This window comes from Poecilia mexicana, unplaced genomic scaffold (genome assembly GCF_051168715.1).
Source record: "Poecilia mexicana isolate PSO_F unplaced genomic scaffold, ASM5116871v1 scaffold_16, whole genome shotgun sequence".
NCBI classification, from domain to species: domain Eukaryota; kingdom Metazoa; phylum Chordata; class Actinopteri; order Cyprinodontiformes; family Poeciliidae; genus Poecilia; species Poecilia mexicana.
The window spans coordinates 3,847,418-3,868,190 of NW_028263385.1; the positions used below are offsets into that span (position 1 = coordinate 3,847,418).

At 34.6% G+C, this 20,773-nt stretch overlaps 1 protein-coding gene across 4 annotated transcripts; it reads left to right on the forward strand.

The window, feature by feature from the left end:
* Positions 1-1,770: 1,770 nt before the first annotated feature.
* On the forward strand, positions 1,771-20,394 carry LOC148154946 (uncharacterized). Of its 4 annotated transcripts, XM_088014141.1 has the most exons (20): positions 1,771-1,894; positions 2,707-2,806; positions 3,811-3,915; positions 4,792-4,896; positions 5,174-5,278; positions 6,041-6,145; positions 6,423-6,527; positions 7,258-7,362; positions 7,662-7,766; positions 8,110-8,214; positions 9,302-9,365; positions 9,815-10,043; positions 10,744-10,834; positions 11,649-11,709; positions 12,243-12,462; positions 13,230-15,021; positions 15,111-15,284; positions 16,023-16,196; positions 16,401-16,447; positions 17,895-20,394. In XM_088014141.1, the coding sequence occupies exons 2-20, from the start codon at positions 2,718-2,720 to the stop codon at positions 18,404-18,406; spliced, it is 4,293 nt and encodes a 1,430-aa protein (XP_087870267.1). In that variant the 5' UTR covers positions 1,771-1,894; positions 2,707-2,717; the 3' UTR covers positions 18,407-20,394. The 4 variants fall into 4 exon arrangements, with proteins under 4 accessions (XP_087870267.1, XP_087870266.1, XP_087870268.1 ...); XM_088014140.1 differs by lacking the exon at positions 1,771-1,894 and having other exon boundaries at positions 1,945-2,806; XM_088014142.1 differs by lacking the exons at positions 1,771-1,894; positions 6,041-6,145; positions 6,423-6,527 and having other exon boundaries at positions 1,947-2,806.
* Positions 20,395-20,773: the final 379 nt, after the last annotated feature.

Below are 20,773 nucleotides of genomic sequence, written 5' to 3' on the forward strand. Positions count from 1 at the left end.
CCTCTTGGATCTGATTGGTTGTTTCTAGTTAGCACTTGGAGCACTGGGAAAAGGCAGAGGAGCTTGATTGTTTCACAGATTATGTCTCAGTTTTAACAAATATGTAGAAAAGAAATATTTTCAAAATGTATAATACACATATATAATGAGGCACGAAAGTGTGGTTTAGTGATGAACTCAGACCTGGACCTTCGGAGACACATAAAGACAGTTTGCAAAGTCAGTCTTATATCACCAACCCTATTTCTAGGATTAAAGGATTAATGCTTCAGGAAGATCTAGAGAAGATCATCCAGTAATCCATGTATTTATTGCATGGATTACTGCTTGCTTCCATCTTAAAGAGCATATTATTGTGATGTGCTCAATAAAAGACTGTGAACCTCAGCTTATGAACACAAAACTGTACATCTGTAGAAGTAACTTGATATGATTCTTTTGTACTTCCTTTTCTTTCCAATAGAGGGCAGAATATTCCTGAATATAAAACACTTTTCAAGTTCTCCGTGGGAGCATTTAGTCACAGAGATTTACAGTCTCAAGTATTTAGTTGAATTTCCTACAACTTGTCTGTGTGCAGAATAATAATTGTACTACAGTATCAATGTGTAAACTGCTGTTTAAGAATGTCATGAAGTGGAGGTGATAGTGGTGAGAGAGAACACTGACGACCCAGGTAGAAATGAAAAAAATGATGGTTTTAATGAAAAATCCACAAAAACAAAATCCAAACATACAGGCAGCACAGGGAAGAACAGAAGGCAAAAGGTCCACGACTGAACAGACTGGCACAGAGAACAATGACAGACGACGTTAGACGAGGACCCAACAAGAGACTAAGGACACAGGTGGACTTAAATACACAGGGAGGGTAATAAGGGAACAAGACACACCTGGGAAGCAATCAAGGGGGAAGAGACAGGACACCACAGAGACTCATGGAAACAAAACCTAGAAAATAAACACAAAAAAACTCAAATCCTCACAAAGAAACTGAAACCTGAATTATTTTTATTTGATGACATTTTATGTTTTCCATGAATTATGTAGTTAGATTATTTGCGTCTCACTTTTAATTTTTTTTCCTTTTGCCTTGATGGGAAAAATAAACATGAAACTACATTAATTTCCACCTCTGGACAACCTCTTTGATCAACATAGTTATATTTAGAAATTCAACACTCAAATGAAAAGACGACGTAATTCATAAATGTTTTGACTGTAAAGGAAAAGATTATGATTGAAGTCTTTACTTCTTATTTCAACTTTTGTTTGGTAAGTTTACCTGTCAGGTAAGTGTTTGACATTCTACTCAGGAGTTCCAGTTTATCAGCATTTGTCAGACGCATAAAGCAGAAATAAAAACTTTGACCTGTGACAGAAAATAGTTTTCTCTTCCTGTCATGGTGTCATTCCATTGGACACCTGAGGGTTGGACTAGTCCCTGAGCTTGGTGACATTACAGACATTTAGACTTGTAGATTGATTCATGAACAATGCTCCACTTGGCCTTTTACTTGTGTTTTTGTGGAATTTCTGTGTTACTATAGATTTTAAAAAGTATATATTTTACATTTAAATACATACAGGGGAAATCTGTTACATTGATTTAGATTTGTCAAACAAAGGCTTTTGTAATGAAACTAGAAAACCAAGGAACTAGAAAAATACTGTGAGATATAATCTGTGGTAAAAATAGCCTCTGCTGTGTTGCCACAATCAGGGCAGTGGAATCTCAGTCATGCTCTGAACCTCCCAGATCAGATTGAAGTCAAAACCTGGAGGACTTGTTTGTTGACTTGGCAGACTTTGTGTCAAGAGAACAAGGAAATAGCAGTGTATTTTTCATTTGTATTTCCGTGTGGATTACAGTTTTCTCACGAACACATATATGGTAAAGTAACAACGTCTTTACTCTGTTTTTACGGTTTGTATGTTTTTGTCTCATTACATAAATAACTTGTTTATGTGTTACTGAACTGTATCCTTTCAAAACAACTCATGTTGCTGCAGGTTAGGAGGAAGGTAAAAAGTCAGTTAAAACATTTAAGGTTTTAACTAACAACTTTCCCGTGTAAAACTGTTCCTTACAGGGGAAATCTGTTACATTGATTATGATTTGTCAAACAAAGGCTTTTGTAATGAAACTAAAAAACCAAGGAACCAGAACAATACTGTGAGATATAAATAGACATGCTATTTATTTGTTTTGTTTTATACAAATGTCAAGGATTCATATATCCAAAGCAAGACCTTTTCTACAAAAGTTAGATCACCATCTGCCGGTAATAGAAACCCTTTGTTTAGAGACAACATGTAAAGGAAAAGACTGTGAGACGTGAGATAGTGGTCAAGCTAAAGAAGCCTTGCAGGGTGTTTTGAGGCTACAAACTGGAGACTCTGTGCCGACCACATGGAGAGGACATCAATATGCCCTGACTGAGTGTGTGACAGACTATATAAGCCTCCATATGGACAACCACACAGCAGAACTGTGAGATGCTTCTTAAGCAAAAGGGAGATCAGTCTCTACAACAACTCTTTGAAGTACCTTGACTAATATGCAAATCAATAATAACATTTAATTTTCCTTTGGGATCAATGAAGTATGTTTGAATTAAATTGAATTTTAGATAACATCATAATAGAGTATTAGGATATCCAGTATGACTTTAACTGATTCTAACACATTTTGTCTTTGTAAAGGACATTTTACAATGAGTCAGACTGAGAAAAGGAATGAGACATTCAGGCCCTTAAATGATCGTCTGTCCTCCAAAAGTAACACTCAGATTGGACCTGAAAGGTAAGATGATTAATCAACACTCTAAAAGCACATGCTGTACTTTATGTGAAACATTGTTTGATTTTGGGAGAACTATGCTAGTTTGTTACATTTACATTTTACTGAAATCCAAAAATGCTTCATTTGTTTCAGGAATGAGAAATCTTAATTCCATTTAATTCAGTTAATTTGTATAGAACCAATGCACAACAAACATCATATTGAGGCTATTTACAAAATAACTCACTTTAATTAAATCACACATACAATTCAGTCACATTATTAATCATAGTGATTAAAAAGCACACTCATTAACTTGCAGCATTCACCTCTTCTGGACGAGCATTTAGCGACAGTCAAAAATCACTTTCATTGTGTCTTTGACTTTACAGCAGGGGTGTCCAAAGTCGGTCCTCAAGGGCCGACATCCTGCATGTTTTAGTTCTCTTCCTGGTGGTAGTAACAACCTTTTCACCTTGTCAGTGTTCCTCTTAGGCCTTCTAATGAGCCATCATTTGATCAAGGTGTGTTAAACCAGGGAGAAAACTAAAACATGCAGGATGCCGACTTTGGGCACCCCTGCTTTACAGCAATCCCTCACACCAAGCATGCATGTAGTGGAAAGGAAAAGGTAGAAAAGAAAAGAACACATCCAGTTATCTCAGTTATGATGCATTTATGATTATAAACCTCATGATTGTTAATGATCTTTTTATTTCAGGTTTTTTGTGTTTTTTGATCCACACAATTAACATTTTCAGATGTTTCTTCCTGCAGAAAGTCATATCATTTATTGCTAACTGTTATATTGCTTGAATTTTGTCCTTGAATTATCTGAGGACTTGGTAGATGAAGTTGAAGAAGTCCTCCAAAATCTGTTTTCCTAAATGAAAAATAACAAATCCTTGGATTATACACTTGGTTTCAAACAGAAATATTTTTACAAGTTCAATTACTTTTATTCTTTTTTAAATCAGATATCTTTGTTCAAATGTTTCATTTTACAAATTCTACTTTTCTAACAGTCTTGGGCAGAAAATGAGGAACTCCTCTACGCCGAGTGTTGTGTCGCTTAAGAGTGAGAAATCAATGGATTTCCCTCTCAATTATAAAGATTCTTCACATTCAGAGTGAGTAAATCCTGTTTTTAATTTTTAAAAGACATACAACCTAAGGTCAAGGTAAATATTCATTACAATATGCTTGGTTTCTGTTTTGAGTTACAATTTCTATAATAAGATTCCATATGGCAAATTCTGTCTTAGAAATGATTTTACATGCTTTTTTTCATAGACTTCAAATATTTTTGATTTTGACATTTTGTCATGACTTTGATTATTTCTTATTAGGCTTTCTTAGTCTTTTGAGTCTTTGATCTTCATTTCTTGTTAGAATATGTTTGCTTCTTAATTTACTGACAGAAAACCTTACAGAGAGTAGAATTATCAGCACAGTGATTCAATAATAAACAGGGAGTGATGTTGACATACGTCCTTTCACTAAATCCAACAATAACTAGAAATCTAGATATTATGTTGCTCTCTTCGGTAATCTACAGATTATGTCGGTTTTAAAAATGTGCATCGTAAGAAGAACATCAAAGTATTTTCTCTTCCTGCTGACAATCCATCACTTCTTGCTGATTCATGTCTTGGTATCATGAACATGACGTATCAGTTATCACATGTATCCTTCAGAATAATCATGATTCTAAATGATTGCTTTTATTTTATTTCTTTTTCTGCTTTGTGATCTACATAGAATTAATGTTTTTGGATGTATCTTCCTGCAGGATGTTATGATATAATTTTTACTCTCTCTTTTCTTGCTCTCTTGAACAAGTACTCCAAAATCTATTTTCACAAAAAAACAATGAATCTTTGGAAAATCTGCTTGTTTGCAAATTTGAACAACTTCTGTTTGTCTTATAGCTTTTTGTAATTAAACATCTTCTTTAAGATATCTTTGTTCAAGTATTTCATTTTACAAATACTACTTTTTAACAGTCGTAGGCAGAAAATGAGGAACTCTTCTACGCCGAGCGTTGTGTCGCTTAAGAGTGAGAAATCAATGGATTTCCCTCTCAATTATAAAGATTCTTCACATTCAGAGTGAGTAAATCTTGTTTTTAATTTTTACAAGAAATATCATACAACGCAGATATTCATATGCTTGGTTTCTGTTTTGAGTTGCACTTTCTATAATATATTTCCATATGGCAAACTCTGTCTTACAAACGATGCTTTTTTCATAGACAATCCATTGTTTGCAAATTTGAACAACTTCAGTTTGCCTTATTGCTTTTTGTAATTAAACATCTTCTTTATTCTTTAAATCAGATATCTTTGTTCAAGTATTTCATTTTACACATACTACTTTTTTTGACAGTCATGGGCAGAAAATGAGGAACTCTTCTACGCCGAGCGTTGTGTCGTTTAAGAGCGACAAATCAATGGATTTCCCTCTCAATTATAAAGATTCTTCATATGCAGAGTGAGTAAATTCTGCTCTAAGAATTTTTACAAGACATATCATACAATGAATTTTACATTTTGTAATGACTCTGATTATTTCTTATTAGGCTTTCTTAGCCTTTTAAGTCTTTGATCTTCATTTCCTGTTAGAATATCTTTGCTTCTTAATTTACTGACAGAAAACCTTACAGAGAGTAGAATTATCAGCACAGTGATTCAATAATAAGCAGGGAGTGATGTTGACATACGTCCTTTCACTAAATCCAACAATAACTAGAAATCTACATATTATGTTGCTCTCTTTGGTAATCTACAGATTATGTCGGTTTTAAAAATGTGCATCGTAAGAAGACCATCAAAGTTTTTTCTCTTCCTGCTGACAATCCATCACTTCTTGCTGACTCATGTCTTGGTAGCATGAAAATGACAAATCAGTTATCACATGTATCCTTCAGAATAATCATGATTCTAAATGATTGCTTTTATTTTATTTCTCTTTCTGCTTTGTGATCTACATAGAATTAATGTTTTTGGATGAATCTTCCTGCAGGATGTTATGATATAATTTTTGCTCTCTCTATTGTTGCTCTCTCTTGAACAAGTACCTCCGAAATCTATTTTCACAAAAAAAAAAACATTGAATCTTTGGATGATCCGCTTGTTTGAAAATTTGAACAACTTCTGTTTCTTGTATTGTTTTTATAAACATCTCTTGTTATTCTTTTTAAATCAGATATATTTGTTAAAATGTTTCATTTTAAACATATTACTTTTCTAACAGTCTTGGGCAGAAAATGAGGAACTCTTCTACGCCGAGCGTTGTGTCACTTAAGAGTGAGAAATCAATGGATTTCCCTCTCAATTATAAAGATTCTTCACATTCAGAGTGAGTAAATTCTGTTTTTCATTTTTACAAGACATATCATACAACCTAAGGTCAAAACAGATATTCATATGCTTGGTTTCTGTTTTGAGTTGCACTTTCTATAATATATTTCCATATGGCAAACTCTGTCTTACAAACGATGCTTTTTTCATAGACAATCCATTGTTTGCAAATTTGAACAACTTCAGTTTGCCTTATTGCTTTTTGTAATTAAACATCTTCTTTAAGATATCTTTGTTCAAGTATTTCATTTTACACATACTACTTTTTTTGACAGTCATGGGCAGAAAATGAGGAACTCTTCTACGCCGAGCGTTGTGTCGTTTAAGAGCGACAAATCAATGGATTTCCCTCTCAATTATAAAGATTCTTCATACGCAGAGTGAGTAAATTCTGCTCTAAGAATTTTTACAAGACATATCATACAATGAATTTTACATTTTGTAATGACTCTGATTATTTCTTATTAGGCTTTCTTAGCCTTTTAAGTCTTTGATCTTCATTTCCTGTTAGAATATCTTTGCTTCTTAATTTACTGACAGAAAACTTTACAGAGAGTAGAATTATCAGCACAGTGATTCAATAATAAGCAGGGAGTGATGTTGGCATACGTCCTTTCATGGAAACCAACAATAACTGGGAATCTAGATGTTGCTCTCTTTGGTAATCTACAGATCATGTCGCTTTTAGAAACGTGCATGTTAAGAAGAACATCAAAGTATTTTCTCTTCTTGCTGACTCATCTCTTGGTAGCATGAAAATGACAAATCAGTTACCACATGTATCCTTCAGAATAATCATGATTCTAAATGATTGCTTTTATTTCTTTTCTCTTTCTGTTTTCTAATCTACATAGAATTAATATTTTTGGATGTCTCTTTCTGCAGGATGTTTTGCTCTCTCTTTTGTTGCTTGAATTTTATCCATCTTGAATTATTTTAGAACTGAGCAGAGGAACTTGAACAAGTACTCCGAAATCAATTTTCACAAATTTTGTCCTTGACAATCCTTGTTTGCAAATTTGTACAACTTCTGTTTGTCTTATTGTTTTTGTAATTAAACATCTTTTTTCAAATCCTTCATTTTTTAAAGCATTTTTTTTTTTTTTACAGTTTCGGGGAAGAAATTAGGAACTCTTCTACACACAATGCTGTGTCCCTAAGGAGCGAGAAATCAATGGATTTCCCTCTCAATTATAAAGATTCCTCATCTTCAGGGTGAGTAAACTCTGCTTTTAATCTCCAAATTTGATCAAATCTATTATACAGCTTAAGGTAAAGTGTAGGATTAGCATTGCATTAAGCTTGGGTATGAGTTTTTAAGTTGAAATCTGTCAATATTCTTAACATATTAATTGTTTTAAAAATGTTCATTATAATCAGAAGCTCAAGATGTCAGCTCTTCTTGTCGGTAGTTTATTGCATGATTCATGCTTTATTCAACTTGAGTCAGACATCTTTGTTCAACTGCCTTTTTTTTTTTTTTTTTTTTTTGCCAATGCTACTTTTTTGAACAGTTTTGGGCAGAAAAAAAGAAACTCTCTTGGACCAACCAGTTTGTCCCTAAAGAGCGATAAATCGATGGATTTTCCCCTTAATTATAAAGATTCTTCAGATTCAAGGTAAATCAACTCTGCTTTAAAAACCTCAGTAGGTATCTATTAAGAAAATATATTTTTCATATAGTTGTCAAAACGCTCATTATGTTCTAACAGTAGGATTTGAGACAGCTGGTTTGAAAAACAGAAAACTTCTACAGATGTAGTCAGCTTTATTTATTTTTTTTAGTCAAACATTGTAGCTGCACAAGTCCAACAGAATGATGGCCACAAATCATTCTTGATCTTTAATGTGTTTATTTATTAATCATAGGCACTCAGCAACACACTGAAAATTAATGACTCTCAGACAATTGCAGACATTTTTGTGGAAGTGCTTCATTTGCTAATACCACTTTTTTAACAGATTTTGGCAGAAAATGAGAAACTCTTCTACACCGAGCGTTTTGACCCTAAAGAGCGAGAAATCGATGGATTTCCCTCTCAATTATAGACATTCTTCATTTTCAGGGTGAGTAAGCTCAGCTTTGAATCTCTGGATTTTATCAGACATGTCATGCAGTCTAAGATCAACGGATAAATTAATTGCAATACATTTAATTTATGAGTTGGAGTTTCTACCAATGTTATTAATAATACATTTTGCAGTAAAGTGTTTGCAGTTAGAAATCAATAAGCAGGATTTTAATAATTTAATAGAAATGTAAAAAGTTGAAGTCATTTTTCCAATTCTTCCCTTTTTGTTGTACAATAGGGATTACAGCAATGTTTGGTTTATCCAACAATTAATATCTATGATTAATATATATTTTTTAAACAATATCAATAGAGTTAAAGTTTCTTTTCATTGAAAAAAGTTGGAGCACCGCCTGATAGTCAGGATAATTCTTAACCAAACACATCCAGTCTTACAAATTTCCCACTGCTGGGATTTTGACACACCTTACAATGTGCCAAAGGTGGTGGGAAATGACTTTGTCCCATTCTGGAAAATTTACCTTCAGCAACCAAACAAGCGGTGGCTTGCCACAAAATCCAGTTGAAATGATGTTCAGGAACTGGTCCAAGAAATAAAAAAATAATGAAAGGTTGTGGCCTGACTGGGAAAGTTGGTGCATTGAGCTGGTTGTGGGTCCAAAAAGTGCCAGTGGGTTTGTTTGCTGGATTGCAAACTGAGGCGAACATCGCTGGCAAACTACTGTAACGTGGAGAGCAGAAGTAGTTTGAGTCGGACTTCTGAGGTAACTGGATTGGACAAGAGGGATTTCTACTTAGCTGGATTGCTAGTTGTGCTACAGCTTATCTTAATACTTTTCAATTGCAATTAGAAAGTAAAATGGGCTTTTTCCCAGCAGGTTAAAAGAAAAAATACATGTGAACTTGTGCTTCCCTCTGTTGTGTCTTGCTGTATTGACTCTGAATGTTGTGAAGATAATTCCAGTTACTTGCATCCATCTATTTAATTTGTGAATAACTCAAGTTGTTCACAAATAAATAGGAAAACCAAAACAACACACCAACCTGGAATCCTGAAAAAAGTATTTAGTTGTGTTTATCCTAAAGCAACTTAAATATCTGTGAATAATGATTATCCACAGATTTGACCAGGAAATACCAAATGAGACCAACAGTTTCCATACAGACCTTCACTCAGTTTTTGAGGTTAGTAACCTAAAAATATATGTATATTTTTTTAATGTGTGAAAATATTTTTCTCCATGAAAAGAATGTATGTCAACTTTGGCTTAATTATGGATGTCAGTTAAGCTTTTCCCTTTTTTTTAACATTTTACTACAGTATAGTACACAATAAGCCGTTAGTCACAGAATCAAGAGCAAAAAATCAGACAAACAGTTAAGTTATGTGGATGAAATAAATACCATGAGGGCATTCATGGCTGGTACCAAAATCTAAAAATAATGTATAAAATAATGTATACAATTATATATTTACACGAAGAGACGGTTTATAGATTGTTGTCTATTAATTTGGTTAAAAATGCCAAAAAACAAAAATGTCTTCTCCTAAATAATGGATATGTAAGAAGGTATTCTCTAAAAAGTTTGTATCAGTGAGTAAAACAATCTAAACATAACTTTTTCATTTACAGAAACTTGAGAGGGAAACTGTAATTTTTATCAGATCGAAGCTGAAGAAGTTCCATCGGCTGTTAACTTCTAATTACCCAAAACACCTTGGGAAACGTAATGTGACTAAAAACGTGCTGCAATGTGAAGAAGGAAAGAAGATCTTTGGTGGAGAAGATGAGTTCATGAACTTTCTTCGGGAATTTCTGAGGATGATGAAGCTTGGAGAACTCGCTGATACTCTGTCTTCCAGTAGGATATTATTATTCCTTTGAGTGTGTAACAGATTGTTTTCACACATTGATAGGACATTTTGGAATGACTTTGTGTAGTTTATATTATTAATAGCTCTAATGTGAATTAGACCCAAATTAGAATCCCCACAAATTTGGCAATACTTTGGGTTTTACATGTAGCTTATTGCTGATGTTTTCCACCACAGGTGCAAACATTTAGCGTGTGTGAAGAGTTTATGCAAATATAATTATTAACCACTGGATGCTGTTATTACATCAATACTTTGCACTTTTGAAAAGCAGGAGGCAAACTGATACATAAAATATTTGTGGTCATTGTGGTGAACAGGAAGCGTAGATATACTGAGAGAAGACGTTGCTTGCCAAATATGTGCAACTTCTGAAAAAAATATAAATTTAAAATAACGAAAAATAGATAAGTAATGTCCTCCAACAATGAGAATTTTGAGCTGGAGGATTAACTAATAATTACAGTTAATCATCATTTTATAGCAGCTGCTCTGCAGGAACAAGTTTTAATTTTGCCAAGGAAAGGTGGTAAAATACTCAAAGATGTGTGCACATATTTTGAGTAGTTTAAAATCTTCTTTTTCAATGAAAAGATATACAAAACATATAAAATCAAGATAATGCAGACTTTTCTGACATTATTGCAGTCATGGTTTAATCCTACATATTTTGTTTCTTTTGTAAAGATCACTCGACCATGAATCCATCTAAGGATAAAAATAAGTCACAAGTGTTCAAACTCCCTGAAGATGATGACCAACAGTTCAAAGATGAAAGGTAAAACTGCTGAGTTACAATATGTGGTACCACACATTAACCTCAAATGCTTTCAAAAGTAATCTGTTTATCACAATAATTTAATTTTAGATACTACATAAGATTTATCATTTGTTTGAACTTTTACCATAACTGTCATTATTTCTTAAATTGTTCAGGTGTAAAACTAAAAACATTCATCTGCATCTTTTGTTTTCAGACAATAAAATTAATTTCTAATGGTGTAACAATTTTCCTCTACCACAACCAATTAATGTTGGTTGTGGCACAACCAACTATGTATATGTATATTCCCACAAACTGTAATACTTTGTTTTCTTGTTTTCTAATTTTTTGCTTTTTTAGAGAGCATGGTGTCTAAATGCTCTATATCTTTTTTAGAAAAGGTTTGAAAAAAGGCTTGCTTGCAGAAGTATTTTTACATTTTTACATTGCTATGATAAACATCTCAAAAGCTCCAATGACACCTAAACTACAAACACAAATCCAAGAGGAGTTTAGGCTTGAAAAGTGCAGCAGAGAGCTAAGATACTTGGATGACATGAGTTACATATCATATTTCAGTTTAAATGGATGGGTGTGCATTGCTACGTCTTAATAGGTGTGTCTAATATACCCACCAACAAATCTCTGTGAGATGTTTGAAGCTTGTTTCCAGCTTCACTTTTGAATGTTTTTGACAATAGAAAGTTAATTGAATCCTAAATAATTCAATGACCAAAATCTGCTTTATTTGTGTTTTGATGTGTGATTTTAATTAGACAAATTGATGCTTATCTGGAAATGACTATGGTTTGTTTTAATCTCTTTTTAGAAATGGATTAAAACCTCTTCACAGAACGTCCCAGAAGGCAAACATGGAAGCAACATTTAAGGTCAGTAATGTTATAAGAGAAAAAGTAACAGATGAGGTTGTAAGTTAAAAGAAATTAGGTACAGTGAACCACTGGGCTAAAGACTTTAACCAGTCATAAGCAGCTGAAATTTTTAGACTCCATGAAATCTATGAATACTGTATTTAAACATGCTTACAACTGTCTATTTTAATAATTTAAACATCAAATATGTATTAATATGCATTAACAAATGCAGGCAGATCCTCAGACAGGTCCTGTTTCAGTGATTTCTTGATTCTCATGGTCTGTGGCTAATCTGACATTTTGCTTTTGCTCAGGTCTTAAAATGTGTTTGATGATATGAAATATTTTGAGAAGGAAAAACAGATTGTCTTTTTCTGAGTGCTTTGCACTACATATTTATTTTGTGGTTTGTGACCAGAAATTACAGTTAATGTGACAATTCAGATTGCTTTAACATGAAAAGATGTTTATTTTCATAAAATTTGTCAGAACCAAAATGAGTTTTTCCTTTTGTCCTACAAATTCAAATTGCAAACTTTTTGTTACAGACTCTTGAGGGAAACATTGTTACCTTTGTTGACAACGAGCTAAAGAGTTTTTATAAGCTCTTATACTCAGATCACCTTCATAGCCAAGATGAGGAAGAAGAAGTTGTTAACTGTGACGAGGAAGAGCAGATGAGGATTACCAAAGAAGCTTTTCTGAACATGACCTTGGAGTTTTTAAGGAGAATGAAGCAAGAAGAGTTGGCCTTTGCTCTACATAACAGTAAGAACTTAAATATAGCAAAATACTGAAGATTACAACATAGAAGGAAATTGTTCATACCATTTTTCTCTCTGGATGTTTAGATCAAGTTGTGTTGTCCGAAACTCAAAAAATAAGGGATTGAAATAAATTCAGATAGAATTCATAGATAATATTTCCCTCCAATAATCTTTGTAAAGCATATATAATATACATGGAATTAGTGGACAGTTCAAGAAACTCTTCAATTAAATCAACTGGCAGTTTGCATCATAGTTTTAATTTAGATATTAACACTATTAAAATGTCTTTTTACCAATACAGTGAGTACTTAGACCAACAGATTTTTTGTTATGAGTTTGAGGTCTGGAAACTCATAACATTATGTGTTATGAGTACATTAAAATTAACATCAGGTTGAACTCTTTGGGATGCTTCACTTAGTGCACTGCTGTCAGAGTTACTGACAGTGTTGTCAGTGAAATTTTGTTCCATTAGAAAGTCTTTTAAGGCCTAAAAGGTTTTGTGAATAATGTTTATCTTATTGAAGTGAAATTCTGAGAAACTTCTTAGAATTTCAGAAATTCTGAGAAGTTTTCTGAAATGTTTTTACTAGCAGTTATTCTCATTAAGTTTCTTTATTCTTTGTGAATCAGAGTCCAGTAGAAATTCTTATGGCATCTATGTGTTCATCAGGGAAAGAGGAAGACCTTCTCTTGCACTTTAAATGAGGTGAAATATATATACCAATGAACTGTAATACTTTTTCTCATTTTTAACTTTTTTAGAGAGCATGGTGTGTAAATGCCAAGGTAAACTCAAATCTAACCTGAAGATGAGGCTGGCATATGTGCTTGAAGGAATTGCCAAAGAAGGTCATCCAACCCTTCTTAATAAGATCTACACTGACCTTTACATAACTGAAGGACGTGAAGAGGTCATTAGTGATCATGAAGTGAAACAGATTGAAAAAACTCTCAGAAAAACAATGGACCCACTAACAATCAGACGTGAAGAGCTCTTCAAACCCATTACTGGAAGAGATAAACCAGTCAGAACAGTGATGACAGAGGGAGTGGCTGGCATTGGGAAAACAGTCTTGACACAGAAGTTTGCTCTGGACTGGGCTGAAGGAAAAAATAACCAGGACATCCAGTTCACATTTCCATTTTCCTTCAGAGGACTGAACATGGTGAAGGAGAAAAAGTTCAGTTTGGTTGAACTCATTCATCTCTTCTTCCCTGAAATCAAAGAAGCAGGAATCTGCCGTTTTGATCACTTCAGAGTTTTGTTCATCTTTGATGGTCTGGATGAGTGTCGATTTGCTCTGGACCTGAAAACCAAAGAGGTTCTGACTGATGTTACACAGTCTGCATCATTAGAGGTACTGCTGGCAAACCTTATCAAGGGGAGGTTACTTCCTTCAGCTCGAGTCTGGATCACAACTCGACCTGCAGCGGCCCATCTGATCCCTCCTGAGTTTGTTGACCTGATGACTGAAGTCAGAGGATTCAATGAACCTCAGAAGGAGGAGTACTTCAGAAAGAGATTCACAGAGGAAGAGGAAAGCAAAATGGTCCTGTCTCACATCAAATCATCAAGAAGTCTCTACATTATGTGTCACATCCCTGTCTTCTGCTGGATCATTGCTACTGTTCTGGAGGATGCCATTAAAGCCAGAGAAGAAGCAGACCTACCCAACTCCCTGACAGAGATGTATATCCTCTACCTGGTGGTTCTGTCCAAGGTGAAAAATGTCAAGTATGATGAAAAAGCTGATAAAAATGCCTTCTGGACTCCAGAGACCAGGAAAATGATTAAATCTTTGGGAAAACTGGCTTTTGATCAGTTAATGAAAGGAAACCTGGTTTTCTATGAATCTGACCTGACTGAGTGCGGCATTGATGTCAGAGCAGCCTCAGTGTATTCAGGGGTGTTCACAGAGATCTTTCAGGAGGAGAGAGGGTTTTTCCATCAGAACATGTTCTGCTTTGTCCACTTGAGCATTCAGGAGTTTTTGGCTGCTCTTCATGTCCATCTGACATTCATCAACACTGGTGTCAATCTGCTGGCAGGAGAGGAATCAGTCTCACCTGGGTCAAAGATAACTGATGAACAATTTGAGCACTTCTACAAGGAAGCTGTAGAGAAAGCTATAGATGCTCCAGGTGGCAAACTGGATCTGGTTCTGAGATTCCTTCTTGGTCTTTTTCTGGAAACCAACCAGAGGCTCCTCCAAGGCTTCGTGACAGAAAGAAAAACATCAAGCAGTTCCTTTCAAAACATAGTTGAGTACATCGAGAAGAAGATTGAAGAGATTCTGTGTCCCTTTGATAAAGCCAGTTTATTTCACTGTCTAAATGAACTGAAGGAGCTTTCTTTAATGACAGAGGTTGAACAAATCTTGAAATCAGGAAAACTGGAGACAGAAAAATTGTCAAAAGGTCAGTGGGCAGCACTGATCCACATTCTGCTGTCTTCAGAGGATTATGAGAAATATTTTGATCTGAGAAAGTATTATATTTCAAAGCAAGCTCAAAAGAGTTTTACACCACTCTTAGTAACCTCACCTAAAGCTGTGTAAGTAAAAAAAACAACCACACATTGCTTGTACTGAAATAAATTAGATGAACATTTTGTTTAGTTATTAACTTCATGTTTATATTTAGACTCAGTTGCAGTTTCCTGGACGAGACAAGGTATCCACATTTCGGATGGATTATCAGCTATGAGCGCAATATATTGAAATATTTGGACCTGAGTAACAACGACATGAAAGATTCAGGACTGAAGATGCTGTGTGAAGGCATTTCCAAACCAATCTGTAAACTTGAAACTTTAAAGTAAGTTCTTATCTGTTAGAAAAATAAATTACTTTTAAATGTTTTTAACTGTCATTTTTGGTCCCTGTCCATCTCTGTCCACCTCCACAATGTTACCACATTCACTCAGCAGTGCAGGTTTTCAACAGACAACTTCAGATTCAGTAGATGTTTTTCATCAATGATTTTTTCATGCACATTTTATAGTATTACATTAGAAATGGTTAATGGAAATGACAACATTTGAAATAACATTCAGTTTCGTAACAAATACTTTTAATAATATTGAGATAGTTTTGGGCTTTCTCACTAAATAGTTAATTCACTATATTAAACACATTTGCTTCATTTTTCTGAGATGTGCGATGCATGCTTTTGCAACTGCTACATATTTTTTACAGCATGCTAAGATTAACATCTGATGTTTGCACTTTTCTTTTTCTTTTTTTGAGACGTTTTAAATGTTTGCTCAACATTTGCATCACAAGTGTCTTGTCCAATGGTTCTCCAACACATTGAGGAAAGGGAACTAGCAACCCTCTGAGGGTCAGACTGTACTCTACACACATTGTTTATGATTTTAATATTTTGATATTATGTGTAAATTAAAGCCACCTTATATCCCTTTTTTATATGTAAGCTGTAAAATATATAAATGAGGAATGGAAGAATGTATTTAGAACACAATGATGACTGAATCACAAAACCTGAATGTGAGGCAAGAAGTTAATATTAATTGCATATATTTGTGTTTTATAGGTTGTCAGGTTGTTTAATCACAAGGGAAGGTTGTGAAGCTCTGGCATCAGCTCTGGCTTCTAACCCCTCTCACCTCAAAGAGTTGGACCTGAGTTACAATTACCCAGAAGAACATGGAGTGGCGCTCCTCTCTGCTGGAGTGGAAAACCCAGACTGGGCCTTAACGACTCTTAGGTACTGATAAGGATGTGCATTAGGCAAAGTCTACTTGTTTTTAAGTCTATGATCTATGATCTTTTCAATCAAACTAAATAGTTAAAATAGAATAAATGTCAGAATGTGAGAATAAATTCATATTTCTTATCAGTGCCATACTAAACTAACTAGTGTAATCACAACTCCTCAATCACTGCTAACTTTGCTATTATGTTGTTCCAGGGTGGAGCCGAGTGGATTACAGTTTTTAATACCTGGTCTGAGGAAGTGTAAGTATGGTCATTTTTAAGAAATAAATGGCATAAAAAAATTATATTAATGTCAAATCTGATATTCCTGTAAAAAACAGCTTGTATGTTAGCCTATGTAGGGTCATGGAAAAAAAAAAAAACTTAATTGTCTGGATGAGAAGAAGTAGCATATTTATTTAACCGTTACAACATAAGAACAAAAATACAGAGTCATATGAGTTTATCAAGTCTCCACCAGCTGAAAATAGATTCTTCTGTCTTATTTTTACGTTGTTCCGGTCAGTAGATCTTGTGACAGCAGGTTGTCACTGCTTGTAATTGTTTCCCAACAAATGGAGAGAGAGGTTTGATTGAACTATAGTGGGACTGAATTTGTCCCTCAGTTGGTGGGTGGCCAGTTTGATTCCCTCTGCCTTTGTCATTGCATCCTTGGGCAAGACACTTCACCCGCCTTGAATGCTTGTGGTGGTCAGCGGGCCCAGCAGCACCAGTGCATGGAAATCTCACCACTGTCAGTGTGTGCACCATGGCTTCAATCCAGCAGCTTATCACCATCATTATGTTTAGTTTGGATGAATGGCTGAACGTAAACACTTTGGGATCATCTGGACTTAAAGTGCTGTACAAGTACAAGCCATTTACCACAGGGGTGAAGTTTTGGATTGTTATGCATCAGGAATTTTGTGGAGCTCAGCATGAATACTTTTGCTATTTTCCTTTTTGTAAGAAACCATGGCTGTGTTTGATCTTAAAGAAGACAGCTTTAATCCTGATACGTTCTTGATTTTTAAAGTAACACAAAGATAGGATCGAATATCAAGGAACAAACATATTGTTATAGTATTTATTGTATCTCATAAGATGTAGTGTAATTTTCATAAGCCACATTGAATGCAAATGGGCGTGTCGTCAGACTGAGGGAGGTAACTGGGAAAAGAACCAGTCCAAAGATCTTTAGTAAAGACAAAGTGAGTTTGAGGAAAATATCTCTAATTCTGTTTAACAGACAAGTTCATGCTGATGTGCATCAAAATTCACTCAATGGTTATTGAATGGAGTTTGAATAATTCCTTTACCATAAGTAACCCTACATGTAGCTCTCATTTTGAGTGAAAAGCAACAGTTATTTTGAACTTTTTATCTATTTTTGTTATTCTTTTACTTTTTAAAATAAAATGCTAAGCTTAATGTAATTACTTATCAGAGAGTAGGGCTCAGACACAAGGAGCACTTATTTGAAATTGGCATTAATAATGTATTTATTTATGTATGCTTCTGGCACAGAACATGTGACAGTGAACATGGGTTATCTGTAGAACCCATTTTTAATACAGCTCATAAAAATAAATGAATAAAAACAACATTACCAATGTTTAGTAAAATCTGTTTTAGAACAGAAGTTAACATCAATGCACACAATCCAGATAATTGTTCACGTAATGAAATGCTGCTGTCTCTCCATCAGATGCTGTTGAACTCATCCTGGACTCCACTACACACAGAAACCTCACACTATCTGAGTTTAACAGAATAATGACGGTGGGACAAGAAGAGAAGCTCTCATGGTTTGATGCTGAGGAGGAGCTGCTGGGCAGACATGGTCTCACTGGTCGCTGTTACTGGGAGGCAGAGTGGAGAGGAAAAGCTGCCATTGGAGTGACGTACAAAACAACAAGAAGGAGAGGGGAAAGGAATGGCTGTGGTCTTGGAGTCAATGATCAGTCATGGGCTTTGTTGTGCTCTAAGGAAGGATTCTCTGTTCTGCACAACAACAAAACAACTAAAATCTATGCAGACCCTTCAAACAAAGTCGGGGTGTATGTGGACATGCCTGGTGGCACTGTGTCTTTCTTTGGGGTTTACCCTGATGAAATGACCTTCCTTCACAGCTTCAGCACCAAATTCACTGAACCTGTGTATCCTGCTTTCAGAATAGAAGCTGACCCCGTTAAAATTAGAATGGCCACTATGCTGTAACTACTAGAATGACCAGAAGCTGTGCTGACTACGATATTTACCCCTTAAATAAATCACAACAAAAAGAATATGTAATATAATCTTACTTATGATCTTGCTTTCTTTTGTCAAGTTGTTTCAGAAATCTTATGATAAATCAGCAATAATCTTTGCCTCCTTTATCACATAAATAAAATCTAAACATTAGTTTTTATATCTAGTAATAATCCAAAAGTATGAAATAAAATGACAAAACACACATATTGGATGTCAATAGTAAAACAAGCTACCAAAGCGCATATCTACCTTCTATATATATATATATATATATATATATATATATATATATATATATATATATATATATATATATATTATTCTAAGTATTTACACTACTTACAATATATATATATATATATACATATATATATATATTATTCTAAGTATTTACACTACTTACAATAAGGCTAACAAAATTATTTACAACTTGCAGCCAACACACCACCTCTCTTCACCCATCACGACTGTCACATATAGTTTTGCAGCATCTGGAGTATGTGTCAGATTTTATATCCATCTCATGGGTGAACTGCTGTACATCCTGGGCATCTCAGTTATTTAAGACCAAGCAGAAACATCCTGTTGCAACCCCTGCTGACCTAAGTGTCAAGCTTGAAACAGGATGCTGGAGAGAGTAATCCTGTAAATCCAAATACTTACCAGTCCATAGTAGAAAGTCTGCCGATGACAAGAAAACAGCACAAGCAGTGAGTACTGTTCAATGTAAATCCAAATGCTGCACATCTGACCGCTGATATACCGTACTTAAAAGGTGCTGTGGCCTTTTCCGTTAAGAATGACTGTTCAGTAAACAAAATCTTGGTTGGCTTCGCTGAGGCGACTGGCTTGTCAAATGGAGATCAGGATGTCCGCCATTCAACTACAGACGTCAATTTCTTCTGAGTTGAGGAACAGTGAACTGGCTTTGCAAGAAACAACCAACAGTTGCACTTTCAGCATCAGAAGTTGACTGTTTCTCTCACTCAACACGCCACAGAGTAGCTGGTTGAGAAGATTACTGAGTGATCTCAGTTTGGACACAAAGCCTCCAGTCATTTTAGAGGACAATCCAGGGACCAATGCAATAGTGAAGAATCCGGTGGACCATTTGGGATCCAGTCATATAGACATACAATTACATTCCTCCTGAGTTTGTTAATAGCAAAGATAAGTAGCACTACTGTCCAACAAATGACATGAAGGTAGATATTGCAACAAAATCTCTTGCAAGACAGAAGTCAGTGTCTTAGGAGAGATAGTCATTTATTTTTCTAATGTAAATATGTGATATAATGTTCTGTCATGTTGTTGTTTTGTAACATGGGGCCCATGTCATGGGCAATATGTTTCTGCAGAATAGTAATACAATAATAAGCAAGAAAGAAAAATGACTTCATCTTTTAAGTTTTTGAGCAGTTTATTATTTAAGCATTATTCTGTGTCTTTATGCCACTGTCAAACTTAAGAGGGAGTGTATTATAAACGTTAACGGAGAGGCTACAATGCTGCCATCTGGTGTATACTTTAAGTATTACAGCAGTACTGTTCCATTATGAAAATAAATATGCTCAAACATATATTCTAATCAGTTTAATACGGCTGTTAATCACTTGTTGATAATGACTTAGTCACTTCACGTGTGACTTTTAAGAGGATATTGTGTGTGAGTGCATGGATGTATGGATGTATACATTATGTAAATGCAGATATAATGGAAACTTAATTAACCTGTGTTTATTTTTTTTAAATTGATTTAGTAATGCGAGTCCATTTGAAAATATTGTCTGAGTTTTTGGGTAGGAGTTCATAAGTTTCTTACTTCTTCCTACTCCCTTCCAAGCATGTTAAGATTATTGTAGTACAAAAATATGTATCTTGTGCATTCCTTGTAAATGTGTGTGATTTTATACTTCTATCATGTTTGAAATAAATACATTTTTTCCTAGTAAGCTTTGCTCACACAAAAATAAGTTATGAAAAGTAACATAAAAAATTATTTTGGTGTGCTGTTTTAGGTGTTGAAGTTTCACCAACGGCTCTATAATATCAATACCACAGCAGAGCCAAACTCTTTAGACAGAAAATAACTTTCCAATAACAAAGCTTGTGCATAAAACACTTTAGGTCTGTACCTTCCTCACAAACCAAAATACATTTCATGGGATCTTAGATCTTATGAGCAAATCTGATGCCTGAAGTCCCAGAAATGCAAAATACACCAGCAAAAGCTCTCAGGATGAGTTTATGGGATGATAAGTTGAAATTGGAGGGAGAGAGTATTAAAAAAGTGAGCATTTTAGATGAGACAATTAGTTGTTAAAAATATTA